The following is a 19949-nucleotide window of genomic DNA, read 5'->3' as shown; positions in this document are numbered from 1 at the left end:
TAGGGGGCGATAAAGACTCTGATCAGGAACCACTGCTTCAGAATAAGTCCACTAGCTGTATTCCCTTTGCTTTTCTATTTGCCAGTAAGCATGCTACCTCCCTCCTCTTAGAAGCAATCTGTAGACTTTGTTTCCTTTTAAAAACCCAAACCTGGACATAGCATTCCTTTGTTTAACCTCTGCGGATTCCTTGCTACGTAAAGGGGAAAAAAGTCTGATCTTATCAAACTGTTTCTGCCTTCCTCCTGGCCCCTCTGAAGCCTTCTGCTCCAGTCACTCAAGACTTCTCACCATCATGTGAACCTGCCACTTCATGCCCCCAGCCTTCTGCACTGTGGTTCATTCTGTCTGGAATGAACAACTGGCAATGTCCTTTTAATTCTGTAGTATTCAGTTCAGTTGCATCCTGCTCCATGAGGACACTCCCAGGTAGAGGTAGGTGTTCCTCTAGCACATTACCTTACTTCTATTTTAGCCCTTATACCACTGCCTGTTAATTATTTATTCATGTGTCATGTTCTTTTTTTGGGGGGGGGAGAGGAACTAGGGATTGAACCCAGAGGGACTTAAACACTGAGCCACATCTTCAGCCCCTTTTTAAATATTTTGTTTAGACACAGGGTCTCGCTGAGTTGCTTAGGTCCTCACTTAGTTGCTGAGGCTGGCTTTGAACTCGTGATCCTCCTGCTTCAGCCTCCTGAGCTCCTGGGATTATAGGTGTGTAGTGAACTCATGACTAGTTGGCAAAGGGAGCAAGCATGGGAAACAAGAAGATCCAGAATCCCTGGCATAAAAGGGAAAACTAAGTCAAGAGTGGGATAAAGCCATGTATGGCACTGCCAGCAGGAGGTACCAGGGTTGAGACATACAGAGTCCCAGCTCTGTGGAGAAGTCCTGGACACACCCTGCATGACAGTGGGTCCCTTTGTGAATGGCTGTGCCCTATGCTGGTGAGTGTCCCCATTCATCCCAACTGCTTTACTCTGATTTCAGGGACTGATGCTGGTCATCCCTCCACAAATTGAACATTTTTTCATGTTCAGTGTCTTTAGGCAAAACTGTGAAACTTTAATGATAGGATATTAAACAACAATGAAAACTATGAAGCTAGGTCACGTGGACCAGAATAGTGTTCTCTTCAAACTACACCTACCAGTGGACAGTCTAACACATTAATTGTTTTTGATAAAAATAGTCTCAGAAAAACAAATGATATTCACTATGAAGCTGAAGAAGAGGATCCAAAGAAAGCATGAAGGTTCTCTCTCTTGCCCCCTTATTAAGAAGAGAGAAAGAGAGGGAAGGAGGGTAAGAGAAAGAGACACCAACTTCTTTCATATGGTGCAAAGCTTTCCTTTGTTTTCCTCTTTGGGTAATAACCTAAATACTGTCCTACCTGAAAGGTAGAAAAGCTCTTTGCCACACCTTAAAAAAATAATTCTGTCCATGACAAGCTCAAAATTACATTTGAACTACTTTATTGCATTAGGAAGAAATTCTGTGAAATTGGCGGTTTCTGCTGAGCACTGGTACAGGTGTGTATGGGGCTGATATGTTCTGATGTCTAAAGTGGATGGGTGCTCTTTCCCCAGGGAGAGAGTGGACCAGAGAGGCAGGAATGTTTCTGCATTTGTCTCTAGACACTCCTTTGAAGAGTAGGGGTGGAATTGGGGCTGATTCAGTTCAGGAAATTCTTGGGCATCCAGGGAATAGAATCAATTGGAGGGGAATCTTTCCCTCATTCCTTTGCTGCAGAGGCTTGGCCTGGTCTGGTCTCTGACTTCAGGCTTCTTGTTCTCAGAGAGTGTTTTGGATTTTCAAGTGTTGTATTTATCCCATTCCCTGTAGCTCTGTCTTAGTTCATTTGGCTTTTCTTCCCTGGGCACTTCCTTCTAGGGAGTCTGAGGTCTCTGTCTGTGGTTCTTACAGACTCTTTTAATATGTTTTGTGCAAAGTGGATGTTGGGCGCTTGCTAATTGCATTTGCAGGTGCACATTTACTTGTGTATGAGGTTTGCAATTCTCTCTGTGGTCCCTATGTCCAATGATACCTTAGAAATGCAGAGCTCTCTAACAAGAAATGCAATTGAATAAAACCATATTCTCCTGGGCCCATATTTCGTGCTTTCCTTCAGATACTAGGAGTTGATTGAGGTCTAGGAAATAAAGGACAGGGAAAAAAAATCCTGCTTCTAAAATACTGCATATGTTATGTATCTTCATATTAACTGAAATCTTGTTCTTTTCAATTTAGGCCAAACCCTACCCTGGCCTAAATTTTTGAATGTAGAACAGTGGAGTCCAGGTGTCTCATGGTTCAGAGGCCAGGTGCCCTTTGGAACATAAAACAATGCCCAGAGCAGTATTGAAACACACAATTAATAGCATGACCCCTGCACACCTTCAGGGAGAAGTAGCCAGGAATTTAAATACAAACATACATTTTTTGAAGTCAAGTCAGTACAATATCTGTCTTTCCAGAAGAGGTATTGCCAATGTGATGAAGCAGTTTGACATGAGGAATTTCTTCTTAAAAATGTTTTAATGAAAATATTTAAAAATATTAACTATATTTTGTGTTTCAGATATTATGTTTAGCATACTAGTAACAAAGGTATACTTGGTACAACATAGTTTAAACACATTAAATCAATGATTCTAGGTTTAGGGGTACATTGGTATGATTAGTCCTTCAGCAAATACTGATGGGGCATAGATTCTGCCCTGGTGATGTCACTTTTCAAATTGAAAATTAACTTTCATGATTAGGAAATAATTCACAACACCATTTACTAATATTGCTGCATTTATTGCCATAATACAACTAAATGCATTTGCATTAAGGAAGATCTTTTTCCCCCTACAGTTGAACAGTTTAGGGGCAATTAATGTTATTTTTAAATATAACTGTTAAAAAGATACTTCCTTAATGCCAAAACTGCATTTCAGTTGTATTATAGGCATTAAATGCAAGCAATATTAGTAAAAGGTGTGTGAATTATTTCTGACAATATTTTTCATCTGCTTCTAAGTAAAGTGAATGAATTTTATGCTTAGCCCTTGTTTATGTGAACAGAATCCTCTCTAAAAGGGGCAGGAGATGTCATTTATTTCCTTTTTTTGGGGTTCAGGCATTCATCCTTGTTTGTTAAGAAATAATATCAGCAGGTAAAGACACAGGCTTTTGCGCTTATAGGAAAGGTTGGCTGTTACTGTCTGATTGAACAGATGCCTCTCACCAGGCCTGCAAGGAAGGGGAAAATACCATCTTGCCTTTCTGAACATTCTCTCCTTACTCTTCCTGAGAGATTCTGGGTCTGCAAATTCGTGGAACTTAAGCCCCAGCCATCATGGGTATTGTTGCTATCCAGCCTTCCTGAAGTCAGGTGTGGCATGGTCTTGCTGCAGAGCTGGCAAGATGAACCAGAGCTTTCCGGAGGAGTTTCACTGTCGCCCCTGTGAGCACTGTTTAGCTTAACTAGCTCTTTCCCGTGAGACCTATGAGCTCAGAGCCAAACCTGCCCAGCCAACTGACCTCCTTCATGGTACTGTTGTCTTCCTTGCTGATCAGACTTGTAGAGCAATGCAAATGCTAGGGCTTTCCAGAAAATGGCGTGTTCTCAGAAAGCTGATCCCATCTGGACTCCCTTTCCTGCTTTTTAACCCAGAGCTTATATGTTCAGTTTTGGGGCTATCTTCTCCTCCAGGAGAAGTTTGGTTTGGGCTACACCCAGGGCCAATGAAAATAGTCATCCCTCCTTCCTCCAAGATAAGTAATTTCAACTACCACCATCACAATTCAATAGCTACGATGCTTTTCTTAGATAGCAAACATGTATACACTGACCTTCACAGTACATGTTTGCTATTCGTATTGCCAAGCACTATTTTAAGTGTTGTATATGAATGAATTAATTTAATACAACAACTCCTTGCATTTTTTACTGTTACTATTCTGAGTTTATGAAAATGAAGCATAGAAATGTTAAGTAATTGCCCAAGGTAACATAACTGTTAAGTTAGGTAGCCAGGATTTGAACTTGGAGAGTAATGTTAAGATCTGTGGACTTAACCCTTACTCTGTGTTAAGCAGTAACACTAAACACAAAAACTCAAAACTTACTTATGCTGAAGTTGAATAGCCTTTTTTTTTTAAATTGAGAAGTCTGTATGTGATTCAAAGTGACACTTTTTTACTTTTATTTGTTGGCTTTGCTCTGCCTGAATACTCAATGTGCTTATTGGAGAGGCTAGTCTTGTGCTGTCCCATTCAGTCCTTGGCCGAACTACCAGGCTTGTTAGAAGCCGGCCCTGTCCTTTGATCCTCACAGGATGGCTTGCCTGCTCCATTTATCATGAGGAGGTATCTCCTGTTTCACTGGGGGGCTACGGAGGATAGGGCCTTACCACAGTGTAGTACTGAAGATAGGAGACTGCTGTGCACCATCCTGAGGCAGAAGGACCTGGTACTGCAGGCCAGAAAACCAGGCTCTCAATGTGACATTGGCAAGCCATTTAACCTCCCCGTGTGAGGGATGATGAAATAACGCTTTGATCTTTAGAGAGAAAAAGCTTGATATAAATACCAAATAAGTGCACTCTTCCTTAACACCTCTTAAATTCATTGAAGGCTCTTGCCTCATAAAATTCCAGCACATCCTTAGTTACAAGGTCCACATTCTTACACCTGGACCTTCAAGTTTTCAATCATTATATTGTGTCTCATTTTGTGATATGCCTAAAAGCAAAAATAACCCCTATTGCAGTGCCTATTGTCTGAAGAGCTCCAAGCTAACAGTACACATTCTATTAAAACAAAAATCCTATACATTATTTAAGACCCGTGCATTGTGAAGCCAAATCTGTGCCTAAGTGCTGCTGTAGCCCTGTTTTTGCTCTTTGAGGCTCTCTGCAGTAACTTGGGATGAAGCTTCAGTCACTTTTTCTTTTTATTTTTTTTAAAAACTGATTCAAAGTAGGGATTCCTCTGCTTTCCTACCCACTGTACCCAGGATTGTCTTCCTTGTGTGATGCACATAATCCAAAATTAGCACTCATAAACACCTGCACTTGAATCAAAATTCATATCTCCTCAGCACCCTGTCATCAGGGAGAAGTTCATTAGGTACTTTCAGGTGTGGAGGATTGAGATGACCAGGGAACAGTGTTTTAAGGAATATTTGCATTTTAAAATTGAAGTTCAGAAGAAGAAATTCAAAACAATTGAATTTTCAATAAAAAATGTAATCGCCATCCAGGCCTCTTCACTACAGTGTGGAGAATGACAGCCAGGGACAGGACAGGCATGGAAGCTACCCCAAGAGAGACAAAAGGTTTCTGCTCTCTTCATTCAAATTCTGCTTGTTGGCATCATTTCATTCACCTCTGTGAGGTGTCGCCGTTTTACAGATGGCAATTCCAAGGTTCAAAGAAGTCAGGTAATTTCCCTAAGGCCACACAACTAGAAAATTGCCAAGCCATGATCTGGTCCAAAGCCCTTATGCAACACTAGAAATTAGTAGAACCGTACTTGGGTTTCACTTGGATTCACTTCTATTTGGAGCAATAGAGCCCCATCAACACCTGCTCTATTCAGCTCCATTCAAAAACTAGCTATTGGCATTTCTCCTGTGCCAGGCTTTTCTAAGCACTGGGAACCCAAAGAGGAACATGGCATGACCTCTGGCCTGGAGAAGCTTATTGCTTCTTATCTAAAACAAACCATCAAAAAGGGCAAAACTCTTTTGAGTACAATAAACTTAGGTCTAAACATAATTTAATATGAATAACAGTACTTAACTCATAGGAACTTAATGCTTTCAATTTGTTGTCTTACTACATTGTTCAAGAACATCAAGTGATAGTGACCTTTATAATTTCCATTTTAGACTTGCAGCCCTTGGGCACCTTGGGGACACTGGGCTTGGCTGCCTTCTTCAACTTCTTGCTCCCAGCCGCTGCCTTCTTGGCCTTGCTGCTGCTGCTGCTGCCCTTGTCCTCGGTGGGGCGTATGCTTGTCGGCTGTGGCGCCCTTGGTGGGTCAGGGGTCCTTGTGGTGCCCTGCTGCAGGCTTCTTGGGTTTGTGCACAGCAGGCGCCGAAAAGGGGCACACCGTTAGCTGGCCGCCAGCTTTTGGCAATGGAGCTTGAAGGAGCTGGTGCCACCTGTGCCCTTGACTTGCAGTAGCAAGTCATTCTGCACCAGCGTGCACCAAGTACTTGAGGAGGACTTCAGCTTTGCTTATCCAAGTGGTCCTACGTCCTGGAGCTTCTTTGAAATGCAGAATGGTGGTGTACCTGAACCTGTGGGAAGAAGCAGACAAGATATGTGACTCTCAGACTTGAGGGTATTACCAGGATTGCTGGACTAGTACAAGGTTTCTGATTCAGTAGTCTGGGTTCCCCAGATGAGGGAACCATAATTGTTTCCCAAGTTTCCAGACAAAGAGGGGAATGAAAAACCAGCCTATACCTCAGAGCAAAGCCTGTCCAAGGAGGGACATGACCTTTGTCCTTGGAAAGACCCACAGAGCACTCCTAGGCACATTCCCACCCTGCTAAGTTGTTTATCTACAAATAACAGTAGAGATCTGCTGAGCCAGGTGTCCCTGACTCAGTCAGGCTAGGTGGGGATCCATAGCAACCTCCTAGCAGCCACCAATCAGTATGAGACAGGGAAATACCTGGGATGCCAGATGACCCTCCCAGTAGTTTATGGTTGTTGATAAAGTGTTGGGAAACCACATAATTCAGCATGAACACCCCTCTTGGCTTAAACCAATCAGTTCAAATGAATACCCCTTTTGTAGTAACCAATCATCCCTATCCAACTTGTTCCCGCCATTGAATGTGCTAATCATGTTTTAGAGTTGTTATTTGATTTTCCCACCGAGTGTGATGATTTGCTAAGAGATGCTATGATGTATGTGGGGGTCCCTGCCTTCTCCAAAGAATGTATAAAACTGCTGCAAACCCTGGGTTCGGGGCCTCTCAGCATCACCAGTTGCTGTGTGTGTGCTCAGAGGACCAAGATAGCTCGCAATAAACACCTCTTTGCTGTTTAAAAAAAAAATATATATATATATATAATTTCCATTTTATAGATGAGCAAAATACTACGTCTATGCTGGTCAATATGGCAAGATGTGGCTATTGACATTTTTTAAGCAAAATTAAATAAAATCATACATTCAGTTAGTAATACTAGCCACATTTGAAGTGTTCTGTAGACACCTTTGCTAAGTGGCTGTGCTATTGGTCAGCACAATAGAGAGCAATTTTCATCTCTGCAGAAAGTCCTATTGGACAGTTGCCTGCATCAGTAATTTGCCTACATGAGAATGTGGGAAATGGACTTAAGTCTGACTGAGTACATTCTTTTAACTCTTATGATATACTGCTGCCTTAATTTTAGAGAAATTGGGGAAAGAGAGGGAAGGTTAAAGAAATAAGAATCATCTCAGAAATGGTGGGGGGACTAGTAGCCCTTGAAAGAACCAGGAACTATTTCTTTTTTGTTGGATCAGAAATGTTAGTACTTGCTGTTTGTCTTTTAATGAAATCATAAGGTGACTTTTGCTAAGAGTTATTCTAAAATTGTGATTTATTTACTTTTTAGCCTCAGTTCCTAATATAGTACCTGGTACATAATAGGCACACAATAGATGTTTCTGGAACTGAATTTTAATATAACTATAATGTCTGCCTGTCTCAAAAGAATCGTAGTGAAGAGTAATGTTGGTGGACTTCTTTAAATTCCTACTGGGGGAAAGAAAAGATTTCCTCCAAGGCAACATGCAAGGTCTGAGCTTGGGTTTTGTAAAAAGATGGCCATATTTGTATTTATCTACCCTGTGAGAGGGCCATAAGATCGAGCCATCCTAAGAGCTGCCGAACATCTTATCTGGGCCAGATTTTACAGTAAGCTATTTAAAATCTAAACTAAAGAAAGTTTGTATATGGCTCCAAAGCAAGCACTGAGAAAAAAATTGCTTCAATACTAAATTAATTCCTGTTATCATCTTAGTGCAGTGAAAACAAACCAAGTCATCTGCCTGCTACGTATCTTTGTGTGTTATCCCAGATTACTTGCATTTACCCACCAAATGTTGTGTGAAAGCTGAAGAAATACCCTATTTTGGCTCAGCTCACCCTCTGCTTCTTTTCATCAATGCAGGCTCTGCACCCTTCCCACTCATCCTCCCTTCTCTCCATGATTTTGCTAAAGTGTTGGCTTCTGTCATGTAGAACAAACAAAACCTATAGAAAAATGTTTTCAAAGACAGATGCACCGATTTGGGATGGGAAGCAAACGCAGGATGCTCACTCACTGCCTCTTAAAGGCTTTAATTTACAGCAAAAATAAAAAAGGAGTTGTTCAATACTGAGCACGAGGAGTCAGCATGGAAAACTGATAAGAGGAAAAAAATGCCAGACTCATTTTGAATTTGAATTTAACAACCAGGACCCTTATTTCCCTGCAGCAAAATGATCGCAACTTTCTTCGAATGATTTAAGAATTCCCTGGAGACATTTTGCCCAGGCCCTTTTGTGGGCCTATCTTGGCAGGCTTTAGAATCCTCCTAACAGGGCTTATCAGAGAAGATTCCAATTTAAAGCAGCAAAAGTCTAGTGTCTGATATCAGCTCTAGCTTTTTTTTTTTTTTTTTTTTTTAAAGAGACACGATGTTTTACAGTGTTAACAGTTTTGAAAGGTCCTACGTTTCCAGTGAACAGAGAGCTCTTTTGTGAAAAGGACTCTGAAAAGCATTATTCAGGTGAAATGCATGAAAGGAATGGGAGTTAAACAGAGAAAAGTTTGCCATCACACAGATTGGAGGCAGCATGTGCTGACAGGTGCAATTATGACCAAATAATTGAATCTTTTAAAAGAGATTTGGTGAGATAAGGCAATAGCTGTAAACCAACATTGGAAATCTGTTCCTAATTAGAAGTCAGGGGTCCAGCTATGGTTGATACAACCAATGAAGGGATCTTAAATTACTTTACCTGCAGGATGTGGTTGCATTGTAAAATAGGGTGAAATAGCATATTGTCAGCCCAACAGACCTTAATTAGTGCCATGGTTGGAGGGAAGGTTGTGTGGTCTCCCTCAGACTCCCCCATAGCCTGGAACCTCTTAGCTTCCCCAAAGTGGTGGCCAACTCCGATTCTAAGTGCTTCTGTCTCAAAGAAACTAAAGAAAATGTAAGTTTGCAAAGTTAATAAATTGTTTTCTTAAACATTTGTTTCTTTGTTCATTGGTTAAAGTGTTTCCAGGCATTTCAGTATCCTTTGTCTACGCATGCCTTAGCCAAAGACATTGCAATAGAGAATAATATAGTGTTTATTTCAGATCATGTTCTACCAGACTGAGAAAAGATAAGAACCTTCTTCCTGGTCTTGAAATATAGGAACTTAAAGCCTTGGCCCCATGAGAAGTGAGGTTACTGTACACACTCAGTCCATACTTTGTTCAGGATCAGGGGGACAGTTCTCTCCTAGGGTCTCCCCATGGAGAAGAAACAGATGTGTGAAATACAGCACAATCATTTCTGCTTACATCAGAGCAAAGGGCATCCCTAATATTCCATTAATAATTCTGTTAGACATCTTGCTTCAGGCTTTCATTTTTAGTGAAACAATATAACTTATTCTGTTATATTGTATGATTTTTTTTTCTTCCAAATCTATAATTTCTTTTATCCTGTGTATAGTTGGATTACTTTGTCATTGTAATATTATTAAAGGTTCCTAAGTTGGCTAGTGAGTCACAGGTTTCTGATAATGACACCTTAATATAAAATTCAGGTGATAACTCCTTTTCTACCATGGAGAATTGACTCCTTAATGTCTTTGGACCTCTAGTAATTTCATTTTACCTGTGTAACTGTCAACTTTTTTTCCTTTGCTTTTACCAATAAGGGCTCCATCAGTACCTAGGTAGATGGGGGACTATCTTCTGCATCAGCCTTTTTGAAGTATTTGACAAGCTCAAAAAGTAAGTCTACTATGGCACTAAGGGTCCCCTGCTGCTGTAGCCATGACCTCCCCTATTCTCATCTCACATTATTAAGCACTTTAGCAGGGTCTGGCCCATAGTAAGCATTCACTATCATTGTTATTTTAGTTTTTTTAATCACATTTTTATTCACACAATGACTTAATATGTTTTCAGCATTTTCCTGCGGTTTGATATCTGATCTAACTTGGAATTATTGTTGCCATATCTTCTTCTGGGATCAGCAGGGTGCTTTAGAATTTACATCATTTGTTTAAATGCGGGTAGTCAGATTTTTTTTTATGGTGGGCCATTTCATCCAAATTCCAACATTGGTGCAGGCTATATGGCCTCTCAAAAAAATTGATCACAAGAGTTAATTTATAGGGTCTATTTCCAGTACAAGAGTTAGACATGTAACTAAACCAAATGTGTGTGGAAGAGTAATTAGTTTCCTATTCATCTTTCAGTCACCACCTTCCTTATTCTCCACTATCATGATGTGATTTTAGTGGAACTAAGCTTAGGCAGCTCAAAATTACATAATCACATTCAGCTTTAATTTTAAGTACTAGTTGTTTAAAACCTGCTAGGATAGTTCCCAGTGTCAGTTATGAGAAGGGTCCTATCCCTGGCTATATTTTCTTTTCTTTTTTTTTTTAAGGTACCAGGGATTGAACTCAGGGTTACTTGACCACTGAGCCACATCCCCCGCCCTATTTTGTATTTTATTTAGAGTCAGGGTCTCACTGAGTTGTTTAGTGCCTCGCTTTTGCTGAAGCTGGCTTTGAACTAGAGTTCCTCCTGCCTCAGCCTCCTGAGCCTTGGGGATTATAGGTGGCACCATCCTGCCCAGCTGGCTATGTCTTCTTATCACTTGGGGAGAGAGAGAGAGAGAGAGAGAGAGAGAGAGAGAGAGAGAGAGAGAGAGAGAGAGAGAGAGAGAGAGAGAGAGAGAGAGAGACACTCACATCTAGTCTATCTCAGAGAGCCAGATTGAACTGGTCTTAGGTGGGGCTTAGCCATTTGGCTCCTCAAGTGATTTGGAGGGTTGAGAACTACTAAGTGGCCAGGGGAGAGATTTAGGACATACTGATTACAGTTTTATTGTGCTATCCAACTTGATTGAACTCTCCCTACAGCCTGAGCCATGCCCCTTTCTCATTCACGCCATATCTGCAAATTAAACTAGAGCAGAAAGAGCATAGCTTTGGAGTCAGAAAAATTTTAATTATAAATCTTTTCTGTGTTTCTTACAAAAAGTATGACCTTGGTAAATATTCTTAAATTTTCCAGGCATGGTGGCATATGCCTGTAATCTCAGTGGCTTGGGAGGCTGAAGCAGGAGGATCTCATGTTCAAAACCAGCCTCAGCAAAAGCGAGGTGCTAAGCAACTCAGTGAGATCCTGTCTCTAAATAAAAATACAAAATAGGGCTGGTGATGTGGCTCAGTGGGTACCCCTGAGTTCAATCCCTGGTACTTCCCTCCATCCCAAAATTCTTAAATTTGCTCAATTTTATGTTCCCCCATTGGCTAAATGGGTATAATAAAGCTTCCTTGTAAGTGAGGATTAAGTTAATAATGTGTTATAAAAATATTTAGTACTGAATCCAGTAAATAACCACTCAGTATATTCTTCTTTTTTCCTTCTCTTTTTTCTTATTTCATCAGATAAAATAGAGTCTGGGATAACACTTATATATTCCTTTCTGCTCTAAAATTCAGTAAATCTGATTCTCTGCTATAAGCAATGTGCTTGGAGAATAACCTCCGTGTATTCTTTACTATAAAATCAGATTCTGTGCAAATAAGAAGGCATACAGTTGTCAGAGGATGAATCTAGTTTCTTCCAAAGTCCTGTCCACATATTCTCACTTGGCTGCCCTTTAAACTGATGTGTTTACCAACTGTCTGGCCAATGTTGGGGATGTGGTTTGAGTTGTGGGAACATGATTCTCTGAGTAATGTCATCTGTTTTATGTGACCATCAATCTCATGCCATTTGCCACCATTTACTTGCTTCGACCATACAACCATCCAGCTGACTTTATCTATCTCATAATGGTGGTGGCACCTGGCATTAGTCCTGTAGTACCTTTTAAAGTAATATACTTCAGAGGAACACACATAAAATAAAATAAAAAAAACCTCTTTCAATTACTTCCTGGCTAATTAGTTTTTTTTTTGTCAAGAAAGTGAAATGTTGCACTATTTCCATCCATGCCAGAGTGACGATAAAATTCATTCCACTTCAGCTTGGGATGAGGGAACATTTCCTTCTTTGTGGTAATGACTCAGGTAGGCAACAGCCTTATTTTGCTGTGACACATATATCTCCCTTGCCCACGTATCTTTGCCCACGTATCCACGTATCCACATGGAAGCTGATGAAACTGAGAGATGTGTTTATTTATTATTATTACCTAGTTCAGTTACCAGTTAGAGAACTGGGAGATTCTCCCAAGCTGCTCTCTGAAGGCAGTTGCTTATATTATAGTGAGACAAATTCCCTAAGGAAATGCCACTTTGATAATGATAACATGACCCTCTGTGGTTTTCCAGTGCCTTGCAAACTATAACAGGGATGCTCACAAATTTAAGGATTAAGAGCATGAACTTAAAAATCACGACAAGCTGAATTACAATTTTGGCTTTCTTCCCAATTAAAAGAGAAAGTCACAATAAGTTTAGCTTATTTTTTTTTCTTTTTGCAGAGCTGGAGAGTGAACCCTGGGTCTTAGTCATTCTAGACCAGCACCCTACCACTGAGCTGCATCCCCATCACTAGTTTAAAAATCCTAATTGATTTTTATTCATGATTTCAGAATTGGGTGAACTCTAGAACAATAATAGGTCAAAGAATTCTAGAGCTGCAAGGTGGTCAGACATCTGTGGGCAGGAATTAGAAATGTTGGGGTTGATTAAAACTTAGCTTTTTGTTACAAGAGTGACCCCCTCAGCTAGACTTTCTGTTAGTTTATGTACTAAGTTCATTCATTACAGGGGGACTCAAGCATGGGGGTATTCTCAGACTTTAATTTATTTTAACACTATCTGTAATAGGAATCAGCAAAATTTTTGTAAAGGGTCAGTGAGTAGTTATTTTATGATTGGCAGGCTATGTGATTTCAGTTACAAGTACTCACCTCTGCAGTTGTAGTCAAAAGTAGCCACAGACAATGTATATATATATACAAAAGGGTGTGTCCATGTTCTAATAAAACTATATAAATAGACACTGTGCCAGATTTGGACTGTTGCTGTAGTTTGCCTATCCTGATCACTAGGATCTTGCACTAATTAATTACTTTAATTTTCTAAGGTTGTTTTGAGGATTAAAAGATGCAATGTATACAACAAAAAAACCATGTGCTTAGCATTGAAAATAATGGTGGCTTTTATTTAAAGTATTGTATATCATATAACTTCAGATGTCATTAAGAGTAATACATTACTGGATTTCAGAGGTATTAAAGTATGATTAGTGGTAATTAATTATAGTAACAAGATTATATTACAGATTTTATTCTTCTACCAGTGGTGGTTTAAACATGTTTTTGTAATGTTTTTTTTATTCTCAGAGACACATGCCATGAACTCTTGGGACATGTCCCACTACTTGCGGATCCTAAGTTTGCTCAATTTTCACAAGAGATAGGTCTGGCATCTTTGGGAGCATCAGACGAAGATGTTCAGAAACTAGCCACGGTGAGTTAATTTTCAACTTAAAAATCTGTCTATGTCCACTTGTAAGATGAAGGAAGCTTCAGAGTCATTGATTATGAATTATATGCAGATTTTCCTGGGTGGAGCATGGTTTTATCCTTCCTAACTTATGTTCTTTGAAAGAACAGTGAATTCTTAGTTTATTGACTGCTAAAATATTTTTATTCAACAGTTGTCTATATACAAAGAGCTAGAGAGAAAATATTTTAGGTTTGAAAGTCATTTAGTCTCTCTCACCATTACTCAGCTGAGTCACTGTGGTACAAAAGTACCACAGATAATACGTAGATGAATAAGTGTAGCTGTGTTCCAATAAAACTTTATTTACAAAAGCTGGTAGTGGGCCGATTTGGCCTATGTGCTATACTTTGTTTAATCCCGTGGAAATATGAGTAGGAGCAAAAGATATACATTTATGGTAAGTAGGAATTGTATCTGGTATTATCTCTGACTAGTTGATATGGCTATGATCAGACATGATTTGAATCAGGAGTAAGAAACTCAAGCTCAATAATTATTCTAAGTACACAACTAGAAAACGATTTAATAGATGCTATGATATCAGCAAGGTTATTCTCAATACAAACAATATAGGAAGAAAGGGTTGATGTTGGCTGAAATATGTAAGCTGTTGAAGAGCTAGAGTAGAAAGTTCATATATTGTCCTTAACCCTATTTCAAAGAGCCCAGGTAGGGGGCATGGAGGGGAGAGATTAGCCAACTCCTTTACCTACAGAGACCAGATAGCCTAGATGAGCAAAGCTACCAGAGGAAGTAAAAGGGAATCTTAGATTGTATGTATTTGGTGCAGAGACACATCAATAGCATAGATATTCTTTATTTTCCCCCAAGAAATAAATTTTCTCCTAGAGTTCTTAAAATACACAATACTTTCCGTATATTTTCTGTTTCCTACTGCTGATGAAGATACAGGAACTATGAATATTTCTGTCTTAAAAGAAAAACAACAGTGAACACATCTAAATGGTAATAACCCTTGGTGTCCACATGGAAATAGGTAGGGGGCAGTGGGGACTGAGGTAAACTGGGGGAAGCATGTCCCTCTGTATAGCTGAAAACTGGTTCTCAGCTCTCATTGATGGTTTTCAGAATGCATGCCAGGCTTTGTGTTGCCAAATTTTGAGAGACTGGCACTCTAGATTAAATTTAAGGATTTAAAAATTTTGGCTAAGAAAAAAAAATACCATAGTGATCTAAAGAATATATTTGCATACTGAATCAGGATCTTGACTTCCAACTTATAACCTCTGCTTTAGGAATTGTATCTTTTAGTGACTTAAAATAACATTATATGTATTATCTCATAATTTCTATGATTAGGAATTTGAGAGCAGCTTAGCTGAATGGTTTTGGCTCATGAAGTGGTGGGGGTCAAGATGTTGGCTATCTGTAGTATCTGACAGTTTGGGAATCTGCTTCCAAGATGGCTCCCTGAAGCGGATATTGGGGGAGGCCTCAGCTCCTCGCCACATGGGCTTCTCCATATGCTACTTGAGCCCTTGCCTTCTTCCATAGCAAGCAATATGGGGGTGGCAGGAGAAAAAGAAGAAGGAAAAGGAGAAATAATCTGTAATATCTTTCTTGACTTGATCAAATGCTAGTCCTATTGGCCATATTCTGTTCATTAGAGGGGTGACTCATTACAGCCCACACTCAAGGGGTGAGGAATGAGATTCCGTCATTTAGTTAAAAAAGTGTCAAAGTATTTGTGGACAAAATTTAAAATGACCTATGCATCCTGTTATTTACTTCTTAAACCTCGGTTCTGGCTTTAAACTTTATGTTTAGAAGCTTTTTGGTACCTTTGAAATTTCCCTTGAAATCTTCTGGTTTCAGCTTTGATCCTCTACATCTTGAAAATAACACCTGTTAGAGTGAATATACCTTAGTCAGTGATGAGCATATTGCTTATTTGTCTGACTCTGAACAAACTGGAATTCAAATCTGCCAGGCTCTGTTGGTGTTCTCTCTCTCTCTCTCTCTCTCTCTCTCTCTCTCTCTCTCTCTCTGTGTGTGTGTGTGTGTGCGTGTGTGTATCCAGAGAAGGAGAGGACTGAGGTAGAGTTCATGGATGGATCCTAGTGAGTGCTTATGTTCCTTTTTAAAAGCAGGGACAAGAAAGCAATTTTATTGTTCTTCCTTTATATTCTCCATCAAATGAGGATTGCTTAATTCTATTATTAAAACTTATTAGAAAAGAAGATAACATGGTCCTCCTCATTTTTGAAATTCGTTACCTACATAGATAAAACTAAGAGTTTTCAGAGAGAAAGTTTATGCTGAGTCTCAAGAGGGGAGAAGAAGTCAAAAGGGAGAAGAGGGTCTGTTTCAGAGAGAAGATGATATCCCTATGGTTTGGTAGGACCGTGTTCCTTTCTGGAGGTGCTGGGGAGCATCTGTTTCCTTGCAGGAAATAGGAATAGACCCGTGACAGATGAGGGAGGATGGGGTGTCAACTGCTTGCTATCTTGCAGTGGCTTTGGCAAACAAAAACAAACAAAACAAACCTACAGAATAAGGCTCTAGATGGCAGAATAGAGACACCTAACACTAGTTTGCTCAGCCTCTGGATGGAAACCATATGACAAGTGTGTAACTCCTTGTAGAGGTGACTGTTTGTGGGTGAGCACTGGAGATTGACAGCACAGAAAATGGAACTTGGTGAAGTCCAAAGACAAGGGAGAAACAAGCAAAAGAAACAGAATACCCCAGCATCTGGCATCTCTGTCGGGGGACAGGGACTTTCCCTTCTAAGGGACTAAGGTGAAAGAAAAACAGACAGTGCAGTGCACAGGGCTGCACCCTGCAGACAAATGGAGTAAATTGGTGACCCAGTGTCTACACAGCAAGCCAGCTTTAGAGAAGAAATTCATGGTATCTGTCAGCAAACTCTGAGTGGTATAGCCTGGAGCCGTCTTGAGAAGGGTCTTATTATCAGAGACCACACTCTGGGGGGCAGAAAACTCAGCATAATCACATCTCAGGGTCCCTGTGGATACGCCTCTGCTTTGGGCCAGTGGCAGCCACAGGAGACAGTGGTGTTGTGGGGGGAACGTCTCTGACACAAACCTGCTGAGAGATTTATAATGTGGGGAACTCAGGCTGCAATGTGGAGGGGAATGGAGGGCATAGTGGTTCAGTAATCCTGGCCTCTGAGAAGTGGAGTGACACAGTTGTGTGTGGTTTTGCATGGGGCCAGGTTGGAGGGTGCTGAGATCAAAGCTAGTTGATTGCCTGGTTCCTGGATTTTCCTCTCTAGCACAGAATTTGGTGACTCAATGATTCCTCTACCCTTGGAGGCATTCTGGGGATTTGCAGGGCTTTGACATTCACAACACCCCCAGTTACAAGACTAAAATCCTCTGGAGCAGATATAGGCCTGGCACAGTCCACATTCCACATACCCTGTGGATAAAAAGGGCTTACTGTAGCTCTGACATTTGCCATGCCCCAGGGTATGCAGATTAAAACCCTCTGGAGTGGCTGGGAACGTGGCTCAGTCATAGTGTGCTTGCCTAGCGTGCATGAGACCTTAGGTTCTATTACTAGCACTGCAGAAACAAAACAAAAACCAAACAAACAGAAAATAACAGCCTCTAGAGTGAATATACCCTAGGTGTGGTCAATATTCTGCCTTAACCTGTTTGTTGAGAAACATGGGATACAGCCTACATACCACCCGAACTTCCCAATTTATTTGGCAAGAACTGAGAGGAATTACAACAAGCTGCAGTTTTGACCCTTCATTGCCCCCAACCCCTGCCATACTTCTGCTAGGAGGAATTAAACTCACCTCCAGCCACAACCCAGTTTCATCAGAAGCCTGGTGGACAATTCTATTTAAAGAAAAGGGAGACCTAAGTTCCAATTTGTCAACCTGTTACCAGGTGGGGAAGGTAGGAGAGGCTGAGATCCAGCTCTTGGGCAGACATTCTCACAGTATTGGCAGATTGGAAGAATACAACAGTTGATGATATTACATCATGGGAAGCCCTCAACACTGATTACAACCATGCCTTGTCAGATTGCATAGGGCTGATAAGACTGAAGGTGAATCCATAGGGGGGGAGCTGTGATTCTCATGTCTCTCTCTCCTTGTGAAGTCCCTGGATCTGTGGCAATCTCCAATTAGAGAACAAGAGCTTCAGGACTTTGAACATAATTGGAGCAACCAGCATTGGAATTGTTTTCAAGGAATAAAGCCACAATCAAAAGTGCCTGTGGAAGTCCCCAACTTCTGATGGGGGGTCCTACTCTCATAATAGGAGTAACCACAGAGAGTACATTCCACATAATCTGTTGCCTACAGCACATCTGCCTGAAATACCAGAGTGTCACTACTCTTATAAGCTTTGTAGAGATAGTTAACATTTCTTACTCCAATACAAAATGCTCTGTGTCCAAGTTTATGAATTGTAATCAAAGAAACTAGAGAGTATACTATGGAATCCAATTAGAAATAAACTAATCTTCAAGTCACACTGTCAAAAGAAGCCACATATTGTGAAGGCCACCACAAAAAAAGCAGAAGCAATCTCCATCCCCATAGATGCAGAAATTCCAACATAGAAACACAAGAAATATGAAAAAACAAAATAATGTGCCACTCTTAAGGTTTGTAACTCCATAATAAGAAATTCCAAGCTTTGCGCAGTGGCAGTATCGTAGCCAATGAGGTTTATCCAAGGTGCGATTATTGCTAATTGAAAACTTTTCCCAATACCCTGCCATGACGACTTGAAATATAGTCGTCATTGGTAAAAAAAAAAAAAAAAAAAAAAAAAAAGAAAAAAAAGAAATTCCAAAGACATCAAGTTGCATGAAATGCTGGACAAATAATTGAAAATGATGATTTTAAGAAAGCTCATTGAAATCCAAGAAAATTCAAATAAACAGTTGAATGAATAGAGAAAGACAATACAAAAATATGAGTGAACACTTTCATAAAGATATGGAAATTAAAAAAAAACAGAACTCAACCTCAACTTCAGTTGAAAGCCTCAACAACAGACAAGATCAAAGAGAGGAAAGTATTGGAGTTTGAAGATGAATCTGCCAAACAGCAATAAGGAAAAAATAAGAAAGGATGAAGAGAACATACAAGATCTCTGGGACATCAATAAAAGAGCAAACATTTATACAATTATCATATTGGAGGGGGAAGGGGTACCTGCTGAGAGCAGAGATGACCTAGTCAGTGAAATAACAGCAGACTATTTCCCAGAGTTTTAGGAAGACATGGACATCTAGGGATAGGAGATACTTAGAGCACCAAATAGACATAATAAGAACAGAAACTTTTTATGGCATATTATAATTAAATTGCCAAAAGTACAGGACAAAAAAAAATACTAAAATCTACAAGAGAGAAGCACATTTAAAGGCAACCCCATTAAATTGACAGCAGATTTCTCAGCAAAAACTCTTAAGTTTAGAAGGACATGGAATAAGTATTTCATGTTCTGGAAGGAAATTCCTGCCAACCACCATTACCATACCTAGCAAGGTCATGTAGAATTGAAGGAGAAATAAAGACCTTCCACGATAAACATAAACTTTAGAATTCATGACTATTAGATCCACGTTACAGAAGATGCTTAAGGGAGCTCTACAACCAGCAGAGGAAGAGAAACACAATAAAGAGAGCATGTCAAATCATAAATCCCACCAAAAGGGTAGACATGCAAATAAGAAATAGGAAAGAATCCCAGACATTATCAGTACAGTAAACCATCAAACTTCTAAAGCAAATGAAGATGAAAATATGAACATTGATATTCAAAACAACCAGTATCTTTTAACAGTAACTCTGAATGTATATTGTCTTAGTTCACCAACTAAAAGACACAGACTGGCCGAATGGATTAAAAGCAAGGCCCATTAATATGCTGCATACAAGAGGCTCAGCACATTTGCAAAGACATAGACAGGCTGTAAGTGGAAAGAAGGAAAAGATATTGTAAGCAAAAAGAATCCCAAAGCAAGCAGAAGTAGCTGTATTCATATTCAACAAAATAGGCTTTAAGACAAAATTATTCAGAAGAGACAAAGAAGGTCAGTATACTACTGATCAAGGGAACAATACATCAAGAAGATATAACCATTATAAATGTATATGTACAGAACATTGGAGCACCTGATTTCATAAAACAAATGCCACTAAACATAAAAGGTGACTTCAATATGCCAATACAATAATAAT

At 39.9% G+C, this 19949-nt stretch overlaps 1 protein-coding gene and 1 pseudogene across 2 annotated transcripts in view; both read left to right on the top strand.

The window, feature by feature from the left end:
• The window catches only part of Tph2 (tryptophan hydroxylase 2), a 232927-nt gene that overhangs the window by 40403 nt on the left and 172575 nt on the right, over positions 1 to 19949 (top strand). For both annotated transcript variants that reach the window (XR_013440445.1, XM_005330422.4), the window contains exon 8: positions 13582 to 13708. Coding sequence is in view for 1 of the 2 variants with exons in the window: in XM_005330422.4 (XP_005330479.1) it covers positions 13582 to 13708 (127 nt within the window). In the remaining variant the exon portion in view is untranslated. The remainder of the gene's footprint in view (positions 1 to 13581; positions 13709 to 19949) is intronic.
• LOC120888819 (U4 spliceosomal RNA) lies at positions 18390 to 18520 on the top strand (annotated as a pseudogene).

Source organism: Ictidomys tridecemlineatus, chromosome 6 (assembly GCF_052094955.1).
Source record: "Ictidomys tridecemlineatus isolate mIctTri1 chromosome 6, mIctTri1.hap1, whole genome shotgun sequence".
NCBI classification, from domain to species: domain Eukaryota; kingdom Metazoa; phylum Chordata; class Mammalia; order Rodentia; family Sciuridae; genus Ictidomys; species Ictidomys tridecemlineatus.
This window is presented reverse-complemented; position numbering and strand designations above follow the sequence as displayed.